Source organism: Dipodomys merriami, unplaced genomic scaffold (genome assembly GCF_024711535.1).
Source record: "Dipodomys merriami isolate MVZ:Mamm:240054 unplaced genomic scaffold, mDipMer1.0.p SCAF_12, whole genome shotgun sequence".
NCBI classification, from domain to species: Eukaryota; Metazoa; Chordata; class Mammalia; order Rodentia; family Heteromyidae; genus Dipodomys; species Dipodomys merriami.
In genome coordinates this window covers 39675216-39690192 of record NW_027202493.1, presented here as the reverse complement: position 1 = coordinate 39690192, position 14977 = coordinate 39675216, and the positions used below count along the sequence as shown (strand labels likewise).

General features: G+C 46.8%; 1 protein-coding gene across 2 annotated transcripts in view; it reads left to right on the top strand.

Moving 5' to 3' along the window:
• The first annotated feature begins 2907 nt into the window (after positions 1-2907).
• Positions 2908-14977, top strand: part of LOC138823365 (tumor necrosis factor receptor superfamily member 10B-like) — a 17141-nt gene continuing 5071 nt past the window's right edge. Inside the window, exons 1-5 of one of the 2 annotated variants that reach the window (XM_070016650.1) lie at positions 2908-3085; positions 8410-8497; positions 10896-11003; positions 12684-12795; positions 14086-14345. In XM_070016650.1, the coding sequence (XP_069872751.1) occupies positions 3044-3085; positions 8410-8497; positions 10896-11003; positions 12684-12795; positions 14086-14345 (610 nt within the window). In that variant the 5' untranslated portion in view covers positions 2908-3043. The remainder of the gene's footprint in view (positions 3086-8409; positions 8498-10895; positions 11004-12683; positions 12796-14085; positions 14346-14977) is intronic. The other variant, XM_070016649.1, reaches the window with a different exon arrangement.

The following is a 14977-nucleotide window of genomic DNA, read 5'->3' as shown; positions in this document are numbered from 1 at the left end:
ACAAAATTTGGTGGATAATTTAAATCTCAACCCCTTTATGTGCCAAAAGCTCTAATTGGCAGTAACTTTTGAGCTGACACCAGTTACATGAAATTCATCTGCTCAGGAAAAAAGTTTGTAAACCTGAGGTTGTGTTTCTACTGATATCTTCCTGAAGGTCTACATAGGTAACTTAGGCATTGTTAGGGTCACTAGAGATTGCATTCCTAAGTCATCCAGAAAGATGCTTTTACAAACCAGAGTGCTAAACAAGCTACACTGCTGTAGTCAGAGAAAAGTTCTGTGCAGTTGTAAAAAGTTAAAATATTGTTCTTAATGACATCTAATACATCTAACCCTGATAACCTCTTTGTAAAATAGACTAAGGTTATAAGTTCCTGGCTAGGTAGGATCAAGTCAGCTTGAAGAAGTTACAGAAGATGGACCTTCACCCATCAACCCCCTTTAAGATCAAGAGTCCAGAGTCAGTTTTGGAAAAACGAGGCAAAATAGATAAAAAATAATTAATAGTGTTAACAGGTGTGCAAGTGTGGAGACTGCATCTGTCAGAGATAGTTACAAGACTAAGCTTTCTGTGTTCTTTTACAAAAATATCTGGTTAGAAAGAAAGTTGTTATTTTGGTAAGTTGTCCAGGGCTATTGTCTAAATGGTCCTAAAAATCAGTGGGGCCACAGCCTGCCAAGCCTAGGTAATGTATCCTTAACCAGTCTGTGTAGAAATTTGCAGCCCAGCACCAGGTGTGACAGTTCCTTGGGGCCACTGAGAAAGTTCAATGACAGCCTGACAATCACCTGGAGGAAATCTACATCTTCACACAGACCAGCTCCATCCACCTCCACAGTGGTAAAAGTAGACTGAACTCCTGCCTGCCTTATTCCATCACCTAAGACTGCTTCCCGGTTGAAAGCTGCTAAAGCTAAGATCTTGTGGGACATTCTTTTGGGTGATATCCAGAAACCCTCTCTATTCCCACAGTGGATACTGGGGGCAAGGATATCACTGGCTTGCTTGCCTTAGGGACTTCAGTGCATAGTGACTGGAAATCTACTCTATAGTCACAGCCTAGTTTGGCTCAGGTAATAACCTGAGTGTGTTATCAATGCAGGTAGTACCTTTGGCCTTATTTGCTTTATAAAACTAGATTGGGGACCACACTCATGTTACACAGTACTTACAAATACTCTTCCGTGCATGTTTCTGGCTCAGGAGTATGATATTCCCAAGATTGAGAATATGATCAAAACAGAGGGGGGGAATGAGAGAACAAGGTAACTCTATCTTGCTCAGGCGACATTTTATGTTTAACTTTCTGCCTTTGTCCTAAGCCCTGTTGACCAAGATGTTTCTGAGAAGTGTCATTGTGCTGAGAGGTATTATTATGTGTTGAAATTGACCAGAACTTGTACAAATTACCACAACTACCCCCCCAAACAGATGGCCCATCCCACTCCTTGCTGACACTAACTGCCCTGGAATGTTACTAGTCCTAGCCCCGAGCCAATCAGATTTGTATTCACATGCAATTCTGTTTGAACACCTGGATAATGTATCTTTTTGTCACTTTGTGTTTTTTGCCTTTATAAACCCCACTGAAATGTTGCTGGGGGGGTCTCCTCCCTCCCTCTGCTGTGTCAGAGTATATGGGACTAGGCGGAGCCTAGGCTTGTTCTGAATAAACCTTGCATTTTGCAGTTGGAGTGTCTGAGTCTCTTGTGGTCTCCGGTGGTCTTTGAGGAGTGGGCACTTCACATCAATTTAAAATACTTAATTGGCTTATACTAATTGTCCAAGTGGGGTTTTCATTTTTATATTTCCATAGTCACACTGTAGGGGGGAGGGGCAGTGAGATTATTCAGTCCACAGTGAAAATGTAAAACATTTTACTGAGCAAGTGCCAGGACCACACCTGGAGTTGGGATCCTAGGAAACAGCCCCCAGTGCCAGCCCACAGGGGCTTTTAAGCATTTGGGGCCAGGGGTGGGGGAGGGGGAGGATGGTATTGGTTTTAGCCAAGGATTGTTACAAGAAATGCACACTTTAAGTTTAAATTTCCCTGCCACGATTTTCCCGCCTAGGTTTTGCTTGTGGGAAGCAGGGGAATAGAACAAAAGGTGGTGATGGTCCCCTGGGTTAGGGCTCCCAGTGCTCAGAAAACAGCAGAAGCAGAGTCACAAAGTTACAATTACAGTTACTAGCTAAAGTAATGGGTTACCAGGGAAGTCTTATCCACAGCACATTTACATTTGTATCTTAAAATCATTCATTATCCATTTTACACAATCCAAGTCAAATATCCTATTCCATCATCCCGTCCTCCACCATGTGGACACAATGGGCTCTAAGCAGACTCACTCCCTTCAGGCTTCCTCTTTTGGCTGCCTCCTCCTCCTCCTAATTCCAACAGATTTTATGGTTCCATTTTCATACAAATATATTCCTTGATCTGGCCGCCAGAGGCTCATGCCCTGTAAGTCTAGCTACTCAGGAGGCTGAGATCTAAGGTTGGGGGTTTCGGAGGGAGAGGCAGAGGGAGGAAGAGGAGAGCGGGGAGAGGGGGTGGGGAGAGAGAGAGAGAGAGAGAGAGAGAGAGAGAGAGAGAGAGAGAGAGAGAGAGAGAGAGAGAGAGAGAGAGAGATGTAGAGAGAGGGAGAGATGTAGAGAGAGGGAGGGGCAGATTGAGGGGAGGGGGAGATTGAGGTGAAGTGGGAGGGGAGGGAGAGAGGAGACAACCGGGAAAGGCAGGAAAGCTGGTAGGTACTGCACGCGCCTCTCCGGGTCTTCTGGGCGGGATCTCCGAAGATGTTGCAATACCACTCGCGCAGACTCTCGCGCTGCTTTAAGAGGGCACGGCGAGTGCACCGGGCGTTCAGTTGCACGCGCGGCGCACGGAGAGCGCTTCTCCTAGCTCCCGCCGCCCTTACGGAAGAGCCGAAGCACCCCACCCCGCCGACCCCGCCGACCCCACGGAAGAGCCGAAGCACCCCACCCCGCCGACCCCACGGAAGAGCCGAAGCACCCCACCCCGGGGGCCAGGCCCGGACCATGGCCCTCGTCGTCTTCGCCCCGCTGCTGCTGCTGCTGCTGGTGAGTCCTGAGCGGGCCCGGCCCGGCCGTCGGGGCACGCGCGCGGCGGGATGAAGCGGGGAGCGGGATGCCCAGGGGCCCGGCCGTGCGCCGCCGCCGCCGGGCATGTGCGGGCATGTGCGGACACCGCGGAGCCTGCCGTCGACGGAGGCCCGGGACGACCCGCTGCGGCTGGGGCGAAGCCCACCGGGCTGGAGGGGGGGCCGGGGCCTGCACCCTGACACCCCCCTCCACACTTTTCTTTCCTGCCGCGGATTCCCCCCCCCCCAGGGTGGGGCACTGTAGAGCCCGCCTCAGGGCGCCATGTCGGGCAGGGTGGAGAAGGTGTGAGTGTGCCCGCCACCTCCGCGGATGTGCGTGAGTGTGCGGATGTGTGAGTGTGCGCCCAGGCACTTCCAGGAAGAAGCTTGGCTGAGGAAGTGGAGATCAGGGTGTCACGGATTCTTTTCCGGACCAGATCTGAACTTCCATCCTCAGCTCGCAGCACCCTTCCCCGCCCCCCCTTTCCTGCCGGTGCTGGGGGACGGAGGCCTCGCGCCCTGGCTCAGCTTCCTCTCTCGGGGCTGGTGCCCTGCTGGTTAACTTGAGACCCTTCGCCTGGATTGTCTGGGTTGTCTACCCAGGCTGCTTTGATTTGTTAGATGGCTTTTGGTTTTTCGATTTCACGGCCATAGAATTACCAACAGGAGCCACCCACACGTTGGCTAGGGAATTTTTGTCACTCTTTTTTGTTTTTCTTAAGTCGCTAAACTGTACCCAAACAGACATGTTGAATGGAAACCTCTCTGGACAATTACAACTTTAAAGAAACACTTTTTTTAAACTTTTTAATTTTTTTTTTCAAACCAGTTCCTGGTGTCCTAGGAACAAGAGAGACTGACAGAGAGCAGAGGAGCGAAAGGCAAAGTGGAGGGAGAGATGCCTGGCTTTTAGTTAAGTTGAAGGCCCAAGTAATGATGTTTTTATTTATATTTATTATTTATTTACTTTTATTGTTTACGTATTATATACCATATATTTATTTTATTTCTATTTTATTATATATAACATAACATGTTTATATATTATATTTATATATTATTTATATGTTTATATTTATTATTTATTTTTGCCAGTATTGAGGCTTGAACTCTGAGCTATGTCTCTGAGCTTTTTTTGTTGTTTTATTTATTTATTATTTATTTTTATTGTGAAAATACCGTACAGAGGGTTACAATTACATGGGTAAGGTAATGAGTGAATTTCTTTTTTTTTTTTTTTGGGTCCGGTCCTGGGGCCTGAACGCTGGCCCTGCGTGATGTCCCTCAGCTCTTCAGCTCAAGGCTAGCGCTCTACCACTTGAGCCACAGCGCCACTTCTGGCTTTTTTTTCTTTATACTTATGTGGTGCTGAGGAATCAAACCCAGGGCCTCATGCATGCAAGGCAAGCACTCTACCACTGAGTCACCTTCCCAGCCCTTGAGTGAATTTCTTATCAAGCATTGTTGCCTCCTCCTTTGTTTGTCTCTGAGCTTCTTTGTGCTCAAGGCTAGTGCCACTTCTAGCATTTTCTGGATAGTTTATTGGAGATGGCAGTCTCATGGGCTTTTCCTGCAAGGGCTGCCTTCCAACTCCTGATCCTCAGAGCTCAGCCTCCGGAGTAACTAGGATTACAGGCATGAGCCGCCAGTGTCAGTGAATCAGTGTTTTTATAGAACAAAAGCCATTTCCAAGTCCCTGTTGTAGAAGCACCAGCCAATTCCACCTTCCCAGATTACCGGCCTGTGAAACAAAACAGTGCCTAAAAACCCAAGCAACAAAGCAACCTGTTTTCATTGCTGCAACAAAATGCCTGAAGCAGGGTCAGGTGTAAAGAGGTGTATTTTTAGCTCACTGTTCTGGAAGGTACAGGGCAGTGCCCCATGTCTCACCAGAGACCTGTTGACTGTGTGGCATCTTGGGTAGGAAAGGTGGGAACCACAGGGGCGGAGTCTGAAGAGGAGGAAGGTGTGGACTGAAGAGCACTGGGGTGAATCCTGACTGAGGCCTTTTAAGATCAGGCTGGCAATGATGTAAAATCACCTCACCAGTGCCTCCTAACCCCTTGAAGTCCCACTGTTCTTAACATTGCCAACCACACAGGATCTCTTGGAGGACTCACTCAAACCTATCCAAACCTGAGCAAAATCCTTATAGGATTTACATTATTATTATTTGTGTGTGTGTGTGTGTGTGTGTGTGTGTGTGTGTGTGTGTGTGTGTGTGTATCCGCGCGCGTGCGCGCATGCTGGCCCTGGGGCTTGACTTCAGAGTAGCTTTGTTCAAGTAATTTATGGTTTAGGAGTTTCAGCACAAACAAGATGGTTTCTGAAATTCAGGTGTGCCCAAGGTTAATATGAGCACCAGAAGGGTTACTGCTTTAAAATGTAGTTATTTTTAGCTTTTCAGTTTATGGGACAGACACAGAAGTGACACAAAGAAACCATAAAGTTTATCTGGGTTGCAAAACATTTTCACTTGGGAACACAGCCCCATACTTTCCCCCTAAAGAACAGGTAGTTGTATAAAGGTTCTAAGCAAACCTTAAAATTAGACATGAGAAAATACATGATTTGACTTTTACTTATACAACTATCTGTGGGGCTGGGAAGGTGACTCAGTGGTAGAGAGCTTGCCTTGCATGCCTGAGGCCCTAGGTTCGATTCCTCAGCACCACATAAGCAAAAAGAAAAAAGCCAGAGGTGGCACTTTGGCTCAAGTGGTATAGTGCTAGCCTTGAGCTGAAGAGCTGAGCGACAGCGCCCAGGCCCAGAGTTTAGGCTCCACGACCGGCACCCCCCCCAAAAAAAACCAACGACATACTATCTGTATACATGATTTTACATGTGCAGTTTTAGATACACCCATGAATATGCACACACACACACACACACACGTATACCTTGCTTAACAGAAACTAAAGACATTGAAAAAGAACACTTAGCATTATTACAGATAATGTCCTTTTCTGTTTGTTTTTTGTTTCATTTTTGTCGGTGGCAGGGCTAGAACTCTGGACATGGACACAGTCCCTTAGACTTTTCTGCTCAAGAATCGCACTTTACTGCTTGAGCTATAGCTCTACTTCTGGCTTTTTGCTGGTTAAATTAGAGATAAGACTCTCACCTCGGATTTTCTTCTGGCTGGCTTCAAAGCTGGCTTCAAAGGAGGATCCTCAGTTCCTTTGCCTCCTGAGTAGGTGGGGTTACAGATGTGAGCCGCTGGCGTCTGTCTAGAACGGGCATCTAAGAACCCAGGTTACTCATTTATTGTGTAAAGATCGGTGGAGAATCAGATACAGGACACAGCACTTCCTGTGGCACCCCTTCCCTCTTAGGGCAATATGATTTAGCAGCAGGTGGGGTGCACATCAATGACTCAAGGTCAATGACAGTGAAGAGACTGGAGGGACCATGCCAGCACAGGTGATGGATCATGGAGGCAAGAACCTAGGAAAGTCTGGCCTGGGGGAGGGACACAAGTGAAGAGTGGAAGACTCTGGAAGGCTCTAGAAGGCTCTGAAGGCTCTGCTCTCTCAGCACCTGTTAGGGTAGGGTGGGGACTAGCAATCTTGTGACTAGAGGGCTTGTGGCTTTGTACTCAGATGAGTACTTCGGCCAGCTCACACAGATTAGGATCCCGCTAGGTTAATTTACAACTTCTGCACTGCACTTTTCCTGCAGCCAGCCCAGGCCACACCATGAGCCTGAGGGCTTGTCTCAGACCCAACACTAAAGAAAAAAAAAAAAAAAAGAACCAAGTGTGGTGGTTCATACCTGTAATCCTAACTACTCAACAGGTGAAGATCTGAGGATTGTGTTGTGAAGTCAGCCAGGGCAGGAAAGTCCATGAGACTTGGATCTCAAAGCTGAAAGTCGAGCTGTGGCTCAAGTAGCAGAATTTCAGCTTTGAGCATCAAAAGCTAAGGGACAGCCTCAGGCCCTGAATTTAAGTCCCAGTACCAGCCCCAGAAACAAACAAACTCCTCAAAGGAACAGGTTTTGGTGGAGGTATGGAAAGACTGAAACCCTTGTGCTATATTGTAACATTGTGGAAAACAGTATAGCCACTCCTTAAATCATTACAAGTAGGATTGCCATATGATCTCAAAGCTGGCTCTACCACTTGAGCTGTGCCCTCCACTTCCAGCTTTTTGCTGGTCAGAGCCTCTTGGATTTGTCTGCCTGGGCTGGCTTTGAACCATGATCCTCATCTCTCAGCCTCCTGAGTAGCTAGGATTACAGGCATTAGTCACTGGTGCTCATCTTCAATGAGATTTCATATACCTATGGCCTTAGGAACATTATTCCCAGCAGCCAAAGAGCAGGAGCAACTCAATTGTCTATCCACAAGTGAATAGAGAAACATTGTGGTCAACACAAACAATAGAAAAGCACACAACTTTAAAAAGGAAGGACTTTCTAACACAAGGCACTCTATGGATGAGTCATATAGACCTTAGGCTGACTGAAAAAACACCAGCTACAAAACCATGAACACTTTCCACTTACATAAGGTAACAAGAGGAAGTAAGGTTTGGTCCTAGGGTATGGAGAAACAGTGGTTTAATGAATGTTGACTGTTGTACATAACAAAAGGCGTTGCAGATATTGTTTGCTCATGGGTGTGTGAATGTGCTAAGCCTCTTTAACCTATTTTAACCTAGTTAACCTATTTTAAATCATTTAGATAGGAATTTTGTCTGATGTATATTTGGCTGCAATTTTTTTTTTTCTGGGAGGTGTCCAGTTCTGGGGCCTGATCTCTGGGCCTGGGCGCTGTCCCTCAGCTCTGCAGCTCAAGCCTAGTGCTCTATCACTTGAGCCTCATCACCACTTCCGGCCTTTTTCTTTTTTTGCTTATGTGGTGCTGAGGAATTGAACGCAGGGCCCCATGCATGCAAGGCAAGCACTCTACCACTGAGCCACCTTCCCAGCCCCGATTGGCTGCAATTTCTTAAGTGTATTTACATGAGACAGAGACATCCACATATGTGGTCAGCTAGTAGAATTATATATGATAATATACTGTAAATGCAATCTAATTTGTGATACTGGGGACTGAATACTGATACTCGGGGCCTGGTATTCTAGCAATTAGACTGTGCCCCTGTCATTTGGGTTGTTGGTATTTATTTATATATTTGTATATTGGTTGGTTGGTTGAAAGTTTTAGAATAAGGAAAATGATCCAAGTTCTGTGTTAGTTTGAAGGCTGAGGGTGGGGGAGGGAAGGAGTGTGAGACAGAAGTGAGAGGAGGCCTAGAAGACACTAACACCAGCTCTGTGTTTCCTCCACAAATCAAGCCTAACCTAGCCACAGCCGTTCCACTGCCCCATCAACCAGCCGCCCTGCAAGACTTGAAGCAGAGACCCATGGAAGAATGTCCACCAGGTACCTCCTAAGACTGACCCCCTCCCTAGCCTTCTACACTACCCTGGCTCCGTGTTCTTCCAGTCTCTGTTCCCTGCAATTCCTAGCTCCTTTATCCAACAAGTAGTTATTGACCCGTTGTCAAATCCAGGGTTATGAAGACTTATCTCCATTTTTACTGCTAAGATTCATGTATGTTGATTGATCTAAGGGTCTAGAGATTTTTTTCAAATATTTTAATTATTATTGGGGCTGGGAAGGTGGCTCAGTGGTAGAATGCTTGCCTCACATGCTTGCATGCATGAGGCCCTGGGTTCGATTCCTCACCACTACATAAGCAGAAAAAGCCAGAAGTGCACTGTGACTCAAGTGGTAGAGCAATAGCCTTGAGCTGAAGAGCTGAGGGACAGTGCCCAGGTCCATAGTTCAGGCCCACAACCAACAAAAAAATAAAAAAAATTTTAGTGTGTGTGTGCGTGTGTGCGTGTGTGCGTGTGTGCATGCATGTGTGCATATGCTGGGGCCTGGGCACTTTCCTTGGGCTTTTTTTGTTCAAGGCTAGCACTCTACCACTTTGAACTACAGCACCAATTCCAGTTTTCTGGTGGTTAATTGGAGATATGAGTCTCACAGACTTTCCTGTCTGGGCTGGTTTCAAACTGTGATCCTCAGATCTCAGCCTCCTGAGTAGCTAGGATTACAGGTGTGAGCCACAAGTTTCTGGTCAGTGCATACTTTTTCCAAAGACATACCCAAGAGATCACTTGAGAAGGGTTTTTGGTTCCTGAATGAAGTAGTCCATCCTGCCTGCTAGCTTTGTCACTTACTCAAAACATCAGCAGACAGCAAATTCTGATCATTATCAAAGGCTAGCTTGTTCCTTTCCAGGAATTGACAAGCTCAGGAGACATTTCACTCTTGTAATCCATAATTCAAGTTGTTTCATGAATCTTACAATATGCTTCATTTAGTAATTCATTCCAAGGCAAAGAAAAACAGAAAAAGGAAACACTATCCAAACCAAAAAAAAATTACTACCACCATCTTAAGATTATTCTCTCTTCAGAGTGTAAAATTATAATCAGAGTTCTACAGGATCAAACAATTCTTTTTTGGGAGGAAGAGGGGAGCGGTCATAGGGCTTGAACTCAGGGCCTGGGTGCAGTCCCTGAGTTTTTTTTTTCTGTTCAAAGCTAGCACCCTACCATTTGAGCTAGCCACAGCTCAAGGTCCAGCTTTTTGCTGGTTAATTGGCGATAAGGGTCTCATGGACTTTCATGTTCAGGCAGGATTTCAACCTAGTTCGTCACTTTCCTGAGGAGCTAGGATTACAGGTGTGAGCCACTGGTACCCAACTACTTGATCTTTTTTAGCAAGAAGTAGCTGCATAGTCACAGTGACTAATTTTATAGGCATGAGCCCCTGGCACTGGAAAGAACCCAGTTTTTTTCAAAAATAGCATGTTCCAGGAATTTAATACAATTGTAGCTATCACAGATGGCCTTCCTCAATGGGGTGAGGCACCGGATGGGTTAATTATAGTCACTTAAATCTCCCTCCTCCCCACATGAGATCCCAGATGTCTGTGTAGAGTTTCATAGAATTGTGCACCCTTTCATTTCTGTGATTCAGTAGGAATGGCCTTCCTCTTATTTTGGATTCTAATAATTTGTATTTTTCAAAACCTTCCCGTGGAGCCTTGTGCTGATGGCTCACACCTGTAATCTTAGCTACTTAGGAGGCTGAGATCTGAGGATCGCTGTTCAAAGCCAGCCCAGGCAGAAAAGTCCCCATGAGACTCTCATCTCCAATTAACCACTCAAAAACCAGAAGTGGTGCTGTGGCTCAAGTGGTAGAGTGCTATCCTAGAGTACAAGGAAGCTCAAGGACAGCACCCAGGCCCTGAGTTCAAGCCCTACAATTAATCAAAAAGAAAACCTTTCCCTGCTCCATTGGCTGGTATAAGTTCGTTGATCTGGTCAGAGAACTATCTTTTGGTCTCATTAATTTTCTTGGTGGTTTTTCTAGTCTCTATTTTGTTGACTTCTGCTCTGACCTAGGTTATTTCCTTCCCTTGGCCTGCTTCACCTTAAGCATTTGCTTCTTTTTTCAGTGTGTTACATTAATTCTAGGTTGCCAATATTATGAGTATATTAGATTTTGAAAACAGTATTTAAAAAAACCTTCAGTGTTTTATATTGGCTTTAGGTTGAAAGGGTAACATTTGGGAGATTTGAGGCCAAAAAATACATTGTGAAGGGAACTTGGCTTTTTTTTTTTCTGTGTTGATACAGACGCTAAGAATTGGAACCTCTCATGTCCCTTGCCTTATTTTCTGGTCAGCAGGGCTTTCATAAGGTGTATAGTAGATGCAGAAGCAATAATCTCCTAACCCACTGCTTTTTCTCCTGCATTTCAGGCTCCTATCTATCAGGGAAGGTTTGCTTGTCGTGTACAGCTGGCGAGGACTACACCAGTCACAATAATTCCCTGGATAGATGCAGGAGCTGCTTAGTCTGTAAAGGAGGTAAGAGCCAGAGGCCCCGGGGCATGGTGGAGTGGGATGTTGGAGTGGGAATTTCAACTGATGTGTTCCCAGAGACCTGGCTTCCAGCTTACCACAGGGCGGGCAGGCAGCGCTCCAGGAGGGCCAGCTGTGTCAGGACGCAGGCAGCCGTGAGCTACTGTGGAGAGAGGCCATCCAACATGGCTGAGGCAGGCTGCAGTGGAAGGGGAAAGCTTAACAGACCACGGAATTCAGAAGCGCTGCCCACTGAACTCAGTTATGGATCTGCCCTGAGTCTCCTGTACACTGCCAGGGATTTTGGATACGTTGGCAGATTACAAGTCACCTCCAACATTGGTCTGCTTAGCATTTGACCAGAATCCATTTGAACACAGAGGGGGAGCATACAGGGTTATGGAAGAAGAGACCCTCATTAGGTCAGACTCTTGCTTGGTGCTGGTAGCTCAAACCTGTAATCCTAGTTACTCAGTAGGCTAAGATCTGAGGATTGTGGTTTGAAGCCAGCCCAAGCAGGGAAGTCTATGGGAGTATGGGAGTCTTGACTTGACTAGCAAAGAGTAGAAGTGGCACTATGGCTCTAGTGGTTGAGTTTTAGCCTTGAGTTAAGCCCAAGGAGTACTGGGAATGTGGCTTAGTGGGTAGAGTGCTTGCCTAACATGCATGAAGCCTGGAGTTCGCTTGCTCAGTAGCATGTAAACAGAAAAAGCCAGAAGTGGCACTGGGTCTTAAGTGGGAGAGTCCTAGCCTTAAGCAAAAGCTCAGGGAAAGTGTGCAGGCCCTGAGTTCAAGGCCCAGGACTGGTCCTAAAACAAAGCCTAGGGACATGGGTTGGAGCAGTCATAGTTAGTTGGTAGAGTACTAGCCAATGAGCAAAAGCAAATGCAGCAACAGCAACAAAAACAGAAAAAAAGACTCTCCCTAACCTCAGGCCTCTCTTTGCAAAAACCTTCCATAGAAACTCCCATCTTAGGCCTACATATGTATATCTGTTGGAGTGGAAAGGGCTGGGTCTCACAGTTGTCCCTGAGCCAGGCTGTCTTCAGTCTCTGGCAGGTTCAAGGCTCTCTTTACCTCGGTGCCTTCATATCCTAAGGTCTATCTCTCCCTGATCTCCAGCAGTGCTAGGCTGTAGAGAGGTCACCTGAGGGCATTTCTCTTTCCTGGAGCTCAGAGATGATTTGTGTTAGACCTTGTGGTCCGTCTAAAAGACTTCCTACAAGAGGCAACACAGTAAATAATAATCATTCCTTTTGTGTAGCCCTGCATACTGGTGATAGCAGAGAGGGACTGTCCATTGTGTACCCTCTATGTGTGAGTTGCTGCAGAAAGTGGCCCTAAGAATTATTTCCTACGGGGCTGGGAAGGTGACTCAGTGGTAGAGCGCTTGCCTTGTATGCATGAGGCCCTGGGTTCGATTCCTCAGCACCACATAAGCAAAAAGAAAAAAGCTGGAAGTGGTGCTGTGGTTCAAATGGTAGAGCGCTAGCCTTGAGCTGAAGAGCTGAGGGACAGCGCCCAGGCCCAGAGTTCAGGCCCCAATACGGGACCCCCCCCAAAAAAAATGGAAAGAATTATTTCTATGTTCAGCTGAGCTGAATGGGGGATGGTGGGGAATGCCTTGAGGAAGGGCATGGAGGCAACCAGAGAAGCTCATCCTTCATACTTTTGCCCTGTCTCCAGATCAAGTACAGAAGAGTCCTTGCACCACAACCTCTAATACAGTGTGCGAATGCAAACCTGGCACTTTCTGGACACAAAACACCCCTGAATTCTGCCAGAGATGTCGAGATAAGTAAGATGGAGGAGTTGGGGGCTCTTATAATCCTGGAGTTCTATAAGACCCTCATCTCCTTATACCCCTTTCCCTAACCCCCTGGAGTTCTGAGCCTGGAACCCTCCACCTGCCATTTCCCTTTTGACCTTAGCTACAGGAGGCTAGGACTTAAGGCTCCCTAAACTTTGGATGAGCCCTAAGACATGGTTTAATTGCCTTCAAAAAGAATGAGTAGAGCTAGGTACCACCTGTCATCCTAGCTATTCAGGGGGCTGAGATCTGAGGATTGTGATTTGAAGCCAGCCAGAGCAGAAAAGTCTGTAACATTCTTATCTTCAGTTAATCACCTAAAAGTTGTGGCTCCAGTGGTAGAATGCCAACCTTGAGCAAAAACAGCTAAGGCCCAGGCCCTGAGTTCAAACCCCAGTACTGGCATAGGCATGCGTACACACAGAATGAGCAGAATACTGCTGGTGTTCTGTTAATATGTATACCAATTCCATTGGAATATGTGATTTTTAACCCTTCCTTGTATATACAGAAGACTATGAAGATAGCTATGATAAAAGTCATAATAAGGCTTTGTGTTCACATCCCTCAAGGTTTTCAGAAGAACCTGATCCATTGAGGCAGCCTCACTCCAGGCTCCCGATCCCTTAAGATGTATCTTGTTCCTGTTTTTGACATTAGGGGCCAAAAGTTAATTACTTTTTTGACCCTTTGGTGTTTGTGTGGAAGGTCAGCTGTACTACAAGTTGACGAGGGCCATGTACCAGTGGCTCATGCCTGTAATCCTGGCTACTTAGGAGGCTGCAATCTGAAGGTTGCTGTTTGAAGCCAGCCCCAGGCAGGAAAGTCCATTAACTCTAATCTCCAATTAACTACCAAAACAGCCAGAAGTGGAGCTGTGGCTCATGAGGTAAAGTGATAGCCTTGAGCAGTAAAGCTCAAGGACTATGGTCAGTCCCTGAGTTCAAGTCCCAGGACTAGCACGCACACACACAACACTGAGGCAGGGGCTGTATCTAAATGGTGGTCAAAAGTGCCTGTGATCTCCCCCTGGAGTGAGACAGCTCTTATCTCAGGGTCTGCTGCAGAGAAGGATTGAAAGCTGAAGAAACCATGGACCCAGAGTTCCAAGGGATTCCGCCCTCCTTTCTCAGTCTCCAGGGTGGGGGGCACCGTGCAGACATGAGGAGTCTACCCCTCTTCTATGGACATTGGGCAGACAGAGTGACTTTCTCTTCTGTCCCGCCTGGCTGGTCTTTGCTCATGGAATCCCACCATTTCCTTCCTGTGTGTACCCAGGTGCACTGATGAGGAGGATGAGGAGATCCCCTGTACCCCCTTGAGTGACCGCAAGTGTGTCCCCAAGGCCACCTGGGGCACCAGAGCTCTTGAAGAGCCAGTGACCAACACCACGAAAACTCCTTCTAATTATTCCTCTAACGTGATATGTATCATATCCATAATACTTGGGATCATATCTATCATATGCACAATAGCTATGATAATGATTGTCGTTTGGAAGAGAAAAATATGTCCTTATATTATGGTCTTCCGTCCAGGTAAGTGTTGCTCCCAGATTTCTCGCCACCCTTCCCACCTCCCCCCCCCCGCCCCTCCCCGACCCCCCCCCCCCCCCGCCGTCCTGCTCCATGTCTCCCCTATAAGTACCCTCCCTTTTGTTTCAAACCCATGTCCTCTCAGCCTGACTCTCTCCTATTCTTTGTGATCGGCCACACAGTCACTACCCAAAAAACAATACACCAGAATCTCACCAGACCCTTCTGAACCAGGTCTTGGAGGGAAGACCCCCAGCTAGGTCAGAGAAGTGGTCAGCTTGTAAGGCAGCGTTGCTCAAACCAGAGATAGGGCTTGTTTGTTTGTTTGTCAGTCTGGGAGCTTGAACTTAAGGGCTAGGTGCTGTCCCTGAGCTTGTTTTTACTCAAAGCTAGCACTCTACCACTTGGAGCCATAGCTTTACTCCCAGTTTTCTGGTGGATAATTGTAAGTAAGACTCTTACGGTTCTTGCCCAGGCTGACTTTGAACCTTAATCCTGAGATCTCTGCCTCCTGTGTAGCTAGGATTGTAGGTGTAAGCCACCAGTGCCCAACTTTTATTTATTGCCAGTACTGGGGCTTAAACGCAGGGCCTCCTATTCTCCATCAGTTTTTTTGCTCAAGGCTGGCTCTCTAC